At 53.8% G+C, this 12,327-nt stretch overlaps 1 protein-coding gene across 3 annotated transcripts; it reads left to right on the top strand.

Moving 5' to 3' along the window:
• FAM214B (family with sequence similarity 214 member B) lies at nucleotides 277-11,592 on the top strand. 3 transcript variants are annotated; one of them, XM_018052116.1, is made up of 10 exons: nucleotides 4,602-4,921; nucleotides 7,483-7,626; nucleotides 7,873-8,540; nucleotides 8,655-8,842; nucleotides 8,983-9,041; nucleotides 9,212-9,317; nucleotides 9,436-9,594; nucleotides 9,888-9,956; nucleotides 10,040-10,215; nucleotides 10,352-11,592. In XM_018052116.1, the coding sequence occupies exons 3-10, from the start codon at nucleotides 7,949-7,951 to the stop codon at nucleotides 10,503-10,505; spliced, it is 1,503 nt and encodes a 500-aa protein (XP_017907605.1). In that variant the 5' UTR covers nucleotides 4,602-4,921; nucleotides 7,483-7,626; nucleotides 7,873-7,948; the 3' UTR covers nucleotides 10,506-11,592. The 3 variants fall into 3 exon arrangements, with proteins under 3 accessions (XP_017907604.1, XP_017907605.1, XP_017907603.1); XM_018052115.1 differs by lacking the exon at nucleotides 4,602-4,921 and adding an exon at nucleotides 277-430 and having other exon boundaries at nucleotides 7,873-8,842; XM_018052114.1 differs by having other exon boundaries at nucleotides 7,873-8,842.

The following is a 12,327-nucleotide window of genomic DNA, read 5'->3' as shown; positions in this document are numbered from 1 at the left end:
ATGGGAGGGGGCTAGCAGTGGAAGCGAGCCTGGCACCGGTTCTGCCAGCCTGGAATCCGAGGGGGCGGATCCTAGTGAAACGCGAAGACCAGAAGGGGGCGGGGATCAAGGATGGGGCGGGGACCGGGGTGGGAAGAAAGACAAGCAGAGGTTCTCTGTGGAGACGCCAAGAAGACGAGAAGGGGCGGAGCCAGAAAGGGGCAGGACCTGAATTACAGGGGAGGAGCCCCAGGAATTAAAGAATCTAGGAAAGGGGACGAGCCAGGGGAAGGTGGGAGGTGGGACAACGGAGAGGGTGGGTCGTGTCGTTGCGGGGGCGGGGCTCGGACCAAAGGGGCGAGGTTTGCAGGCCGAGGCTGCAGCTAGGGCAGCTATGTAACTGCTCCAATCCACTACCTCCCCAGTTGCAACGGGACTCGCGGAACTACAGGTGTGGGGCGGGTGCGCGTGGAAGAATGGACAAGTACGGGGGTGCGCTTGGGTAGACGTGAGGCGGGAGGATCATGTCAGGGAAGGAAAAGATCTGGAGAAATGCTGGGGTGGGGATGGAGTAAAACAGCTGGGGGAGGAGGAGGGGGGCTCACTGTTTGGGCTAAGAGGTGCATTCTCCGGTACCCCTTGTGGGGGAAGGGCGGGAGTGCTTTGTGAGGCTGGGAAGTACAATGTGAGGGGGTGAGGTGAAGTGAAGGGTTGGAGATGATACTTGAGGGGGAGGGGATATGAAGGCGCTTTAGGGGAAAGTGGAGGGGGCGTTGTGTGATGGAGACCGGCTAGTGGTCCAGAGTGTGGAAGGGACTGTGTGGAGGAAGAAGGTATGGGGGCTGTGGGCACTGTGTGAGGGGAAGGGGTTACAGGCCCCAGATGAGGAGGGGAGAACCCCTAGTGCCTTGAGAAAATCTGGAGGCTTTGTAGAGACTCCAGGAAGAGGTTTTTGTACTGTGTCTCAGGGATGAGGGTGATGGGATTGCTGGGGTGAAGAAGCCAGTCTGCAGTGTTCCTGGCTCCTCAGCTCCTAACTCCACCTTCAGGCCTGAGCACTCAGAGAGGATGCAGGCCCCACTTGCTACTAGAGCTTGTGTGACTGTCTCAGTCAGCTTTGGATCTGTCTGGCTGAGACTGGGATATTTTTCCCTTAGCTGGTGTCCCTGGGGACCCTTCCCCCCTTAGGTTCTGGGTACCCCTCACTGTAGTTCCTGTTCCTCCTAGAAGCTTGCCTTAGTCCCTGTCTTTCCCCTCCTCCCCCAGTTTGCCCTGCCCTTATGCTCTGGGTGTGCTCATTTCCCACTTCCTTCCTCGCCTGGGGCCTGGCCTGGTCCTTGCCTGTCTAGGAGCTGTGCCGTGCCCCAGACTTTGTACTCAGTGGCCAGAGACCTAGGTAACCAGCAGCAAGGCCCAGACCTCACCCTCACTGCTACCAAGGTCTCTCCCCACAGCCCCCCAAGTGAGTGGTAGATACATTTTTACCACTTGCCACAAACTGATTTCTGCACACTTTTCCTTCTCCTGGGTAGGGAACCCTAATTCCCTCAAAAATTCTGGGCTTCTGTGGGAGAGGGAAATGGTCAGAAGTACTGAGGGTCTGCGATGCATGCTTTGAGAGGTCAGCCACTATTGTTGGCTGAACTGGGAAGGGAGGTTCCAGTTTCCACTGGGGGAGGGACAGGGAATGGCTCCCCACCCTCCTGGGTTGGAATCTGACTATCTGAACCAGACTAGGGCCTAGTCTCTGATTCCCTGAAGCGACTTGATTTAGCGCCAGAGTTCTTTTTGCCCCTGGGCAGGCTGCAAGAGGGTGAGAAAGCCCTGCTTTCCACACAGTGGCTGAATGAGAGTGACAGTGTTGCTGAAAGGGGCCCCAAGCCAGTCTCCTCTGGCTGAGAGACTGGCTGGGGAGGGAGGGGGTGCCAAAGCCCGACAAAGCCGTGGGGTAGGGTGGGGTAAAGAAGGGCAGGCTGAAGCCTTTTGAGGAGGAGCTGATTGCTATGGCAACACAGCTTCCCAGATTGTCTCTCAGAGAGGCGGGCTTAGGGCGGACTCACTCCAGCTTCCTCAAGATTGTGGCATTTGTTTGAGTGGGTGGGGCATGAGGAGAAAGGGCATTGGTTTGCTATGCAGGGGCTGGAGTATATAGACTTTCTACTTCCTTACAAGCAGCAGAGCATCCAGATGCTTGGACCCATCCTCTGAAAATGGGTAAGAGTGAACAATAGCCATTAGGATGATAGCAGTATAAGGTCAGAGTTCTAAAGGCCTCAGTGGTAATTGTGTATACAAACTCATTTTACAGATTTGGAAATTAAGAAAGAAGAGACTGATATTTTCTCCAGGTCTTATAGTGAAAGACCAGGCATTGGGACCCAGGTCTTCTGAATACTCTTCACTCAGCCCAGGGGTCAATGTTTCGTTGAGCCAACATTTATTGAGCACCTATTATGTGCCAGGCACTGATACTGATTCTGGGAGTACTAGCATGAATACAACAGAGTTGCAGCTCTCATGGAACTTGTATTCTAACCCAGGGAGAAAGAAATGTGTGTGTGGCTGCAGAGGGAGAGAAAGGAGAGGGAGGGGGAAAGAGGAAGAGAAGTGCCAGCTGGTGATAACTGCTATGAAGAAAAATAAAGCAGAGTAAGAATTTAGGGCAGCTAGGTAAAGCCTCTTGATTGTACAACGCTGCTTGCTCTCCCAGAGCACACTGAGGCCTAGAACGTCTTTGATCCTTCCCCCTGAACTACTGCCCCTAGACTTTTGCAGATGACTAAGGTCTGGGCCTATGGTCTTGGCAGTTAGATAGAACAAGGTGGGGTCACCAAGGGGTTACTTCTTTTCTACAGTGTTGTATGTCTACCTGTCTTTCCAGTAAGCTTTTACTAAGGTAGGTAGGCTCTTAGATTGCTACTCTGCAACTTTGTTCAGGTTGTTGAAAATTCCCTAAATCCTGTTCCTTAGCATTAGGGAACCAGCAAGGAAGTCAATCTATGGCAACTTCTTTTTCAGGGTTTTCCCCCTGGTCTGAGGTGAAGAGAATGGAAGCTAGAGGAATTATTACTCTTTTGTCCTTCCTAAGTCCAGGGCACAGTGAGGAAGTAGGGGAAGAGAGCCTCATTCTACTGTTTAGTGACAACTTCAGGGCCCTTGGGGCCTGCACTACAGGCAAGGTAGAAACAAGGACCTTGGGGCTTTGGTGGCATCTGAACTACAAAAGAATTCACTCCGCTCTTCCAAAGGTATGGCCAGGGAGCATGCCCTGCCTAATGCCAGTTCTCCAGGGCCTCAGTTTGGGTCTTCCCTTCTTTGGCTCTGGTGTTTGGCTCTTTTTCCTATGGAAGACCCCAGTCTTAGCAACCTCTTAAGTTCCAAATTGTCTGACTTTACAAGTGCAGAGGGAAAAGTAGACAGGACTGTTTCTTTTCTTAGCTTGCCCATAGATCAGCCCCTCTAAAAAGTGTCTTTTAATGTCTAATCCTTGCAAAGGTTTCCATCCTGGTCATTTAAAGAACAGGGCTTCCCAGGTGGCGCTAGTGGTAAAGAACCCACCTGCTGATGCAGGAGAGACATAAGAGATCCCGGGGTCAGTAAGATACCCTGGAGGAGAGCATGGCAATCCACGTCAGTATTCTTGCCTGGAGAATCCAATGGACAGAGGAGCCTGGCGAGCTATAGTAATAAGAGAATATGAATTAGGAATGCTGGTTCTGCTGCCACTTAATTTGGTTGGGTCTAAGCTGGGCTTGGGGCCCAGTGACTCAGGAGGAGGGTGGGGAGTTTCGAGGGAGTTGTGAGTCATGGGGGTGAGCTCTGTCACAAGAGTTGGGCATATTTCCCCCTACTCTGGGCAGAAGCCTTCCAATCCCACTTCCCTGGGTGCTCTGCCTCCTTGAACAGGGGCTTATGAATAGAAAGAGTACTGGCAGAAAGACTGAAGCAGTTTGATCTCAAAATGAAAGTTTAAAGACATAATGATGTCTAGGTTCCTGAACTAAAATGTATCCCTATCTCAGGAGCCCCTGAAGCCCTCTAATGTAGGCAAAACAACATCAATATAGAGTAAAAGAAGGAAGAATACCATTTCTCAATGGAAGGAGATGAGATCCCACTTCAAGACCTTTTTATCCTGGCACGAAGGAAGCTTCCTGAGCTTCAGCAGCCCTGTGGTCTCTGGTTTGCAAGGCACGGAGAGATGATGGGAGTGGGGATATTTGGAATCTAGTGTTGGAAGAGCAAGCTGACTTTGGGGGTTGTCGAAATTTGTCTATGAACGCCCTAGGCCGTCCTATTAACCTTCCTCTGAAGAGGAAGGGCGCGGTGAGAAGTGGGAGCCCGACGTCTTTGAAAGGGTTAAAAGGCAGGGCTGAGAGCTGCTTTGGACTCGGGCAGTTGAGGGGTTAAAACGGGCGGGGCAACCCTAGGTAGGCCTGCCCCCTTATGGACCAATGGACAGGCATCTTTTGAAGGGGGCGTGCCTCACGCTTGAGGCCGTGTGGAGGCTGGCCTCCTTTAGGCCAATGAGTATGGTCGCTGCGATGGGGGCGTAGCTTGAGGGGGGCGTGGCGGCCTCGAAGGCTGCCGCGGGGGTGTGAGGGGAGCTGGGCGGGGCGGGCTGCCCCATCAGCTGGTAGGAAATGGCCTGTGAGTCAGAGGGGCAGCGGAGTCGGCTTCGCGGAGCCGGGGCGGCCACGGAGAGGGACAGTCGCGGGGAGGGGCGCGGCAGCGGCTTGGGGGCTGCGGGCGCCAGGACCCGCCAGTGTTGCCCACGAAACTGAACAGAGAAGAACCTAGCAGTGCACGACTCAGCCTGAGCCACCCTTTGTCTGGGTTGGGGGCCCGAGGCGGGGAGGACCGGGCATTCGAGGGGAGGGACCGGGACTGGACGGAAGGGCCCGGAGCAGCGGCGCCGCAGCGGAGCCAATTTGGGAACGGGGTGAGTTTGTGGTAGGGGAAAATAGAAAATCTCCGAAGCTCCAATAGGGAATGGGGCCTGTCCCAGGTTGTGAGGAGGAGAAAGGTGAAGCAGGACCTGGGAGGCTAAATAGGAGGAGAGGGAATCGGTCAGAACAAGGAGTCTTAGAGCCCGGGTGCTGGAGTGAGTCTCCTGGGCTCATTTTGGAGGAGGTGCTAAGATTTGCTTCCTCTCCAGGAAGGGTGGAGGGCTCTAGGCCAGAGGCAAGGGATTAGTGAGATAGCAGAGGGTAACCTACCTACCCACAGTAGTAGTCCTTGGGAATGGCCTCCCTAGTTTGTAGATGGTTGTGAGGACAAAATGTAGAGCAGCTGGTAGCAGTCCTGTCTGAACTGGGTGAATGTGGAAAGCACATGGAGAGGAATTCTTCTTGCCACCTTCCTTGATCAGGGTAGAAATGGATATCTTTAATACTGAAGGGAAAGGGAGGGTAAGCCTGGGAGCTCAACACCCACCTATCCCACCTCTCAGGCCTAGCAGGTGTCTGAAGGTACAGACCCCATGGTATTCTGGGACTTGTTGTTTTTGCTGGCCTTGCTCCCTTGGCATGTTGGGAGCTGTAGTCCTTGCCAGCCACAGCCTGGCACAGCTGTTTGATGCCAGCTGCTGCCCACCCCTTCCCAGAGTGAGATTTGGCCTATCCTGCCCTTCCCCCTCCCCAAGTCCTGCCCCATGAGTCAGCTTGAAGCCATGGACTAGAGCCAGACTGGCTGGGTGGCAGGGAAGTGAGTCTTAGAGCTTTTCATTGACAGGGCAGGAACTGAGAGGGCTCTGGGGTAAAGAGCAGATGCCAGTCATGCTGGGGTCAAGTAGGGCATCATGTCATCATGATGCTTCCCCAGGGCAAGGGCTGAAGAGGTCAACTGGGATGACCTAGGGCGTGCTAAGGAAAAGGCCCTTCCTGAATCTGTACAGCGTGGGTAGAGGCAAGGAGGGAAGAGTTGAGTACAGGTTGTACCCTCTGACAATGCTGCCATTGGCATCCTGCCCTTTGCAGACACCCCACCCACCACAGGGAATCAGAATTTTCTTAGAGCTTCTAGTTCTAATGAGAACTTGGTGAAACAGGATAGTGTAGGGTGCAGTGATGGGAACTTGGTGTAGGAAAGCTTTTCAGTCCCTGGATGCAAAGCTTCCCTTTTCCCCTGCCTCCCGCCCCCGTTTCTGTTGTCGCTGATTCTCCCCATACAATTAATCTCCCTGCTTCTCTCATGTTGGGAGTTCTTCTCTGCACTGTCTGCTGCCCAGATCTCTGGGGCTTGCATTCTACTTTTTTGAGCCCTGCTATGTGCCTACCCTGTGCCTGGAGTCAGGCAGAGGATTCAAGTACAACCTGTCTTCAAGAACCCCATGGTCAGTCTTACCTACAAGAGCAAGCAAAACTGTTGCAGGATTACAGGAGACAGTGACATTGCCATAAGTGAGGTCTCAGAAGTGATAAATATTTATGGTCCAGGCCAGAGGAAGTTTTATGGAAAGGATGGCATTTGGCCTAGCCAAGGAGGAAGGGTAAGACTTGGATAGGCATAAGGGGACATTCCCCCCTGAAAAGGAAAGTGTTTTGTGGATAGCAGGCAGCAAAGGCTACTAACCAAAGCATAAGTTTGATCCTGCATGCAGTGTTTTCTCCCGTGAAGGAAGAGAGCCTTCGATTTGACATCCCCTCACCCAATATGGGCTCCTGAGGGTGGACTAGTTAGGGAAGACCATCTTGTACCCTGGCAGAAAAGCAGTGGTTTGAGTTTTGGGGTGCTGGATGTGTTGGGGAGGAGTAGCGAGGCACTCCAGCTGTCTGGCTGTCACTGCCTTATCTCTAGTTTGCACAGCCTGGGGGAGGGGCAGGGGAGGGGCAGGCCCTGGAGAGTGTCTTCTAGCAGTGCTTCCTCCACACCCTGCCCCCTCTAGACTTGTTTTTGGTTAGATTTGTTGCTTCCTGTTAAAGGGACAGACTGCTGGGGACAATTGGGAGTTTAACTCTGAAAGACCCACTTTGAGCTAGCCTGAGGTTTGTACTTCCAAAGAGCCCTGACTGGGGGGGAATATTTTTGTAAGACCTCTGCCCTGAGAATTATGGAGTGGCATTTGTTCCTTTAGAGATAGGTATATGGGCAGGAGTTGTGCAACTCAGTGGCCTTGACTAGGAGAGTTGAATTCTTGCCTTGGCCACCTTTCAGTTGTCATGGTCTTTTGGATCTTGGGGTTTCTCATCCTCCATCTCATTCAGGGCAGGAGTCCCCCAGCTGGTGGCCCTGACAAGTAGTTTTCCTCCCTCAACTTACTTGTCACATCCTATTACAATGAGCTAAGACCTGCCACTCTGTGACTCTTTGTATAACCCAGTTCTGCCCTCTAGGCTCTGGATCCCAAGACTACTGCTTCCATCTCTGCAGGGGTACTGTGAAGGAGTATGTCCTCTATAAACTGGAGGAGGATGTCCTGGGGTATACTCTGTGAGTGCAGCCCTTCCACTGGCTCCAGAGATCCTGGCTTATGCCAGGCTTTTCCCATTTTTCTCTCCTCAGAGTCCAGCTGAGCCTAGGAGCTGCACGGAATGGTGGCAGTCACCTTGCCAGTGCAGCAGGCATGGACCAGACTGCAAGCTAGGAGAGCAAGACATCAGCCAGGAAGAGGGAACACACAGCTAGGCTTGAGGCCTCTTCATCGGGGTGAGTGCCAGAGAGAGAGGGGGGGAGCAGATTGAGTTAGAGACCTGAGCGAAACGGGTCACCTGTTCAGCAGTTTTGAGCATGCCCTCTGTATTCCATCAATCCTTCTGGGGCGTTTGGTTATCTTCACCCTGCTGGAACCTCACAAGGTCACCTCTCTAGTCCAGGGGAGGATCTGAATTTCATCTGGGAGGGAGATGATTCATGGATTCCTCTCACCATCTTTTCTTCTCTTCTCTTGCACAGATGTCCCCAGGCCCCCCAGCCCAAGCCCAGCATAAAGGCTGTGGGGGGGGTCCCCCCTGACTGAAGGCGGGGCTTCATGCGCCACGTGCAGGCGGAGACATCTCCATCCTCAGAGCCAGAGGCTGGCCCTTCGCAGCCTGCAGTCAGGCAGGGGGCCCTCCAGGGTGGCCTGCTCATGGGCTACAGCCCAGCGGGGGGGGCGACATCCCCCGGGGTCTACCAGGTATCCATCTTTTCCCCTCCAGCTGGTGCCTCTGAGCCTCCTAGGGCCCTGAAACGGCCAGCCCCACCTACCGAGTGTCCCAGGGAGCTGAAGAGAGGCCCCGGACTAGGGGCCAGAGAGGGACTATCCCCTGAAGAGCCACCTACTGTGGGGCTCTTGGGCCCAGAGGGACTGGGGCTGAAACTGGGCGTGGCCAGCCAACATTTCTGCCATCACGGCCTCTGTGTTGTGGAACAAGGAGGTAGCTCCACCTCACCTTGGACTTTGGGGGCCCAAAGTTCCCCCTTGCCCCCATCAAATGCTTCCTGCAGTACTTTGCACACCAGAGACTGGGCTTCCCCAGATCCAAGGGGACAGGGGTCTCTGGGGGCGTCCCTGGGGCCAGCCCCTCCAGGCCAGCTGCACACATTTGACACTGATTTGCACAGACTTGCACAAATAGGGGGTAAGAGCCTAGTGTCTGGGGTGGGCAATGGGGGCAGCCCCTGGCCTAGGGAGTCCCCTGGCACTGCCAATGGGTGCAGCCCCGAGCACACACCCCCTGGCCCCGGACCTCCAGGCCCCTGCCCCACCAAGCGAAGGCTGCTTCCTGCTGGAGAAGCCCTGGATGTCAGCTCTGAGGATGAGGGGCCAGCCCCTCGGAGGCGCCGGGGAACACTGGGCCACCCTCCTGCTGCCAACAGTTCTGATGCCAAAGCCACACCCTTCTGGAGCCACTTGCTGCCTGGGCCCAAGGAGCCTGTGCTGGTAAGCCAGGAGAGGAAGTGGTCTGCACTTACGTGGATATCTGTGTGGGAAAAGGTGATGGCTTGGGGTATGTTCCTGTGAGAGCTCGTGATGAGCCTGGCTTCCATCCAGTCTTCTTACCTAATCTTTCCTCTCCACAGGACCCAACAGACTGTAGTCCCATGGGGCGGAGGCTGAAAGGTGCCCGTCGCCTGAAGCTGTAAGTGTCCTGCTTCTCCTTGAAAATGGGGCAGAAGTCTGTAGTTCTCTTTCCAACCCCAGACAAGGGGACCTCAGGGAAGGGGCCTTAGGTGGGGCCCAAGGACAATAGCAAACATCCCAGAACATCTCAAGTCAACCAGCCCACTCATGTGTCCTCTGCCCTACCAGGAGCTCCTTTCGAAGCCTCCGGAAGGGACCAGGTCTGCTGAGCCCTCCCAGTGCCTCCCCGGTTCCTACTCCTGCTGTCAGCCGTACCTTGTTGGGCAACTTTGAGGTAGTTCCCCTTGGATTCCTGGATTGGTGGGTCTTGCAGGAAGGGATGGTGGTATGTGGCTTGGATAGATAAAGAGAACAGATAGCATCTTTCTCATGTTTCCCTACCCTAACCCCAGGAATCATTGCTGCGAGGACGCTTTGCACCGTCCGGCCGCATTGAGGGCTTCACCGCAGAGATTGGAGCTAGTGGATCCTACTGCCCTCAGCATGTCACGCTGCCCGTCACTGTCACCTTCTTTGACGTTTCTGAGCAAAATGCCCCGGCTCCCTTCCTGGTATGACCTGACCTCAACCCAAAGGGCATGAGGGGTTAGAGGCAGGAGGCATTCTCTTTTTTTTAATTGACAATGCAAAAGACTTTATTGGGAAAAGGCATTCAGGTGGAGAGCAGTAGTTGAACTGCTTTGGAGGGATTCTTGAGATGTTCTTACCTAAGAATCAGGGCTTAGTGGGAGAGAACTCTTGTATGGAGCAGGGGTCAAGTCCCAGCATGAGAGATGGTGGAGATGGATGAGTGGTCTGGGGTCTCCCACACCCTACTTGACTGATAACTCCTTGGCCTTCCCAGGGCATCGTGGACCTGAGTCCCCTGGGGAGGAAGGGTTACAGTGTGCCCAAGGTGGGCACCATCCAAGTGGTGAGTTTTCCCTGAGGGGGAGTGGGAGTGGGGAGTGGAAAACATCCCCTCGACCCTACCAACCTTGCATGTCCTGTCCCCAGACCTTATTTAACCCCAACCAGACTGTGGTGAAGATGTTCCTCGTGACCTTTGACTTTTCGGACATGCCTGCTGCCCACATGACCTTCCTGCGCCACCGCCTCTTTTTGGTGCCTGTGGGTGAGGAGGGGAATGCTGGCCCCACCCGCCGCCTCCTCTGCTACTTATTGCACCTCAGGTGAGGACAGGGCCCTGGGGCTGCTGGGCAGGAGGCCCACGTATCTTTTCCACAACCCAGGTATGTCCTCTCTGAATAGGATCTCCCCTCGCTTATCAGTCTGGAGTCTTACTTTGATCACCCTGTCCTCCCCCAGGTTCCGGAGCTCCCGCTCAGGCCGCTTAAGCCTGCATGGCGACATCCGCCTGCTTTTTTCCCGCCGGAGCCTGGAACTGGACACAGGGCTCCCCTACGAACTGCAGGCTGTGACTGAGGCCCCTCACAATCCACGTTACTCACCTTTGCCCTGACTGTCAATGCCCTGAACCCCTGTAGGCCAAGGACCTGCCCATCCTGCTCCATCCTGGACAGAGTGAACACCTGGAGAGGTGGCGAGAGACCTTTCAGGCTTGAATTAAAGCCCTCGCCATGCTCAGGCCCAAATTGACCGTTTGGGTGTTTAAAGCTTCTGACCTTACCACACTCTGCCCTGTTCTGGGTCCTCCACGTGCTGGCCCCTCCCTTGGGATTTCCCAGGCTGGCTGCGACGGTGGGGAGGAACTGGAGCTACCCTGAGGTTGTCCTAAGTTCCCAGGCAAGTCATGCCAGCATTGCTTCCCTGTCCTGGGCAGGGGCCATTTATTATTTTATTTATTTTTAATTTATAATTTATTCAAATTGGATTGCCTTGGTAACCTCCCAAACCTGATAATTGGCATTGCCCCCCCTCCTTTCCCACTCTCAGATATTGCTCCAACCTCAGGAGTTGAAGAGGCTGATGTGGGGGCTGTGGGAGAAGTGTTCTCCCTCAGCCGAGAGCAGAGAAGTTATCCCAGAAGAACTGAGTCACCAGCCAAAGGCTCAGCTTCCCCCATCCTTCCCAATACCTTTCACTTCCCTGAGCTCACCCCTCCTGAAAGCCAACTTGTGTGTGTGTGTGTGTGTTTGTGTGTGTGTTTGTGTGTGTGGTTTGTACGTGAGAGAGAGTGTGTGCATGCAGTTGTGCACACATCTAGGACTCCAGACTCCGTTTGTCCCTCTCCTTCTTCTGCCTGTGTCTCTTTGCTTCGGGGTCCTGACTGAGGAAGGTGTTCAGGGTACAGAGTCAGGGCCAAGGACTAGGGTGCCTCCTCTTTCCTGGCCAGATTCTGACCCACCTACCTCAGTTGGGGTGAGGGGCACCCCTCAAACTCAGTCATGTAGTTACCAACTACCCTATTCCCCAGTCTAGACTCTGACCCAGCCTTAGCTCTGATGCCTGGGGCTGGGCTGAGGGAAACAAGCATTTGCTGAAACTTGAAAAAAAAACAACCCAGGAAAAAAATCGCACCTGGTACTTTTTTTTTTTTAAGGAAAAAAAAAAGAAAGAAAGAATAAATTCTTGTTTGGAAACTTGAACTAAGCCTTACTTATTCTGTTGGGGACAGCATGGGAATGGGGATGGGAGGACCAAACTGGAGCTGGGACTCTGCCCTTTCCCAAGGAAAAGGTGTAAGGCCAGGAGGTCTAGGGGAGACCCCCATGATTCTTAGGGTCTGGTCTAGCTCTTTTCACATAATGGGGTGGCATGATGGGGAATGTTCTGCCATAAAAGTTGAACTTTGAATGTTGATCTGGATTCTTATACAGGTTCTACTGATGATTTTAGCTCCTCTGAGTTTCAGCACTCCAATATGTAAAATGAGGATGATTATGCAAGTACTATGTGCCAAAGCATCAGAGATGTGTGCAGGGTGAACGCTGAATTTTGGGGCTGTGTGCTGGACTATGTGTGTCAAGGAACCTGGCCTAATAGACCCTGACGGGGTAGAGGTAGAAAAAGCTATAGTTCCTTGGGAAAAGACCGGAGGGAGAAATCTCAGTCCAATCACTGGGCAATGTTAGGCCCAATCACCATGGCAACGGGAATGGGGGTCAGTCCCCAGTGGGAGGGCTGGGTACAACACAGCAGGACTACCAGAGAATGTCACTATGGCAACCTTGGCTCTGAGACAGCGCCAGTCGCCCGGTCGCTATGGTGACAGATGGCGCGATTATACGCTCAGAAGGGTAAACTGAGTCTCCAGTGGGGGTAAAGAACTCTGGGAGGCTTTTCTGGGCCACCTACACGTGGAAAATAGCCTCCAGTAGGTC

Source organism: Capra hircus, chromosome 8, assembly GCF_001704415.2.
Source record: "Capra hircus breed San Clemente chromosome 8, ASM170441v1, whole genome shotgun sequence".
NCBI lineage: Eukaryota > Metazoa > Chordata > Mammalia > Artiodactyla > Bovidae > Capra > Capra hircus.
This window is presented reverse-complemented; position numbering and strand designations above follow the sequence as displayed.

What these genes read in the sequence shown, in the direction of transcription:
- FAM214B (XM_018052115.1), top strand. Translation starts at nt 7,949, where the DNA reads ATGCGCCACGTGCAGGCGGAGACATCTCCATCCTCAGAGCCAGAGGCT. An exon ending in GGCCCAAGGAGCCTGTGCTG is followed by an intron (nt 8,843 to 8,982) that starts GTAAGCCAGGAG and finishes TCCTCTCCACAG; the next exon opens with GACCCAACAGACTGTAGTCC. An exon ending in ATGCCCCGGCTCCCTTCCTG is followed by an intron (nt 9,595 to 9,887) that starts GTATGACCTGAC and finishes TGGCCTTCCCAG; the next exon opens with GGCATCGTGGACCTGAGTCC.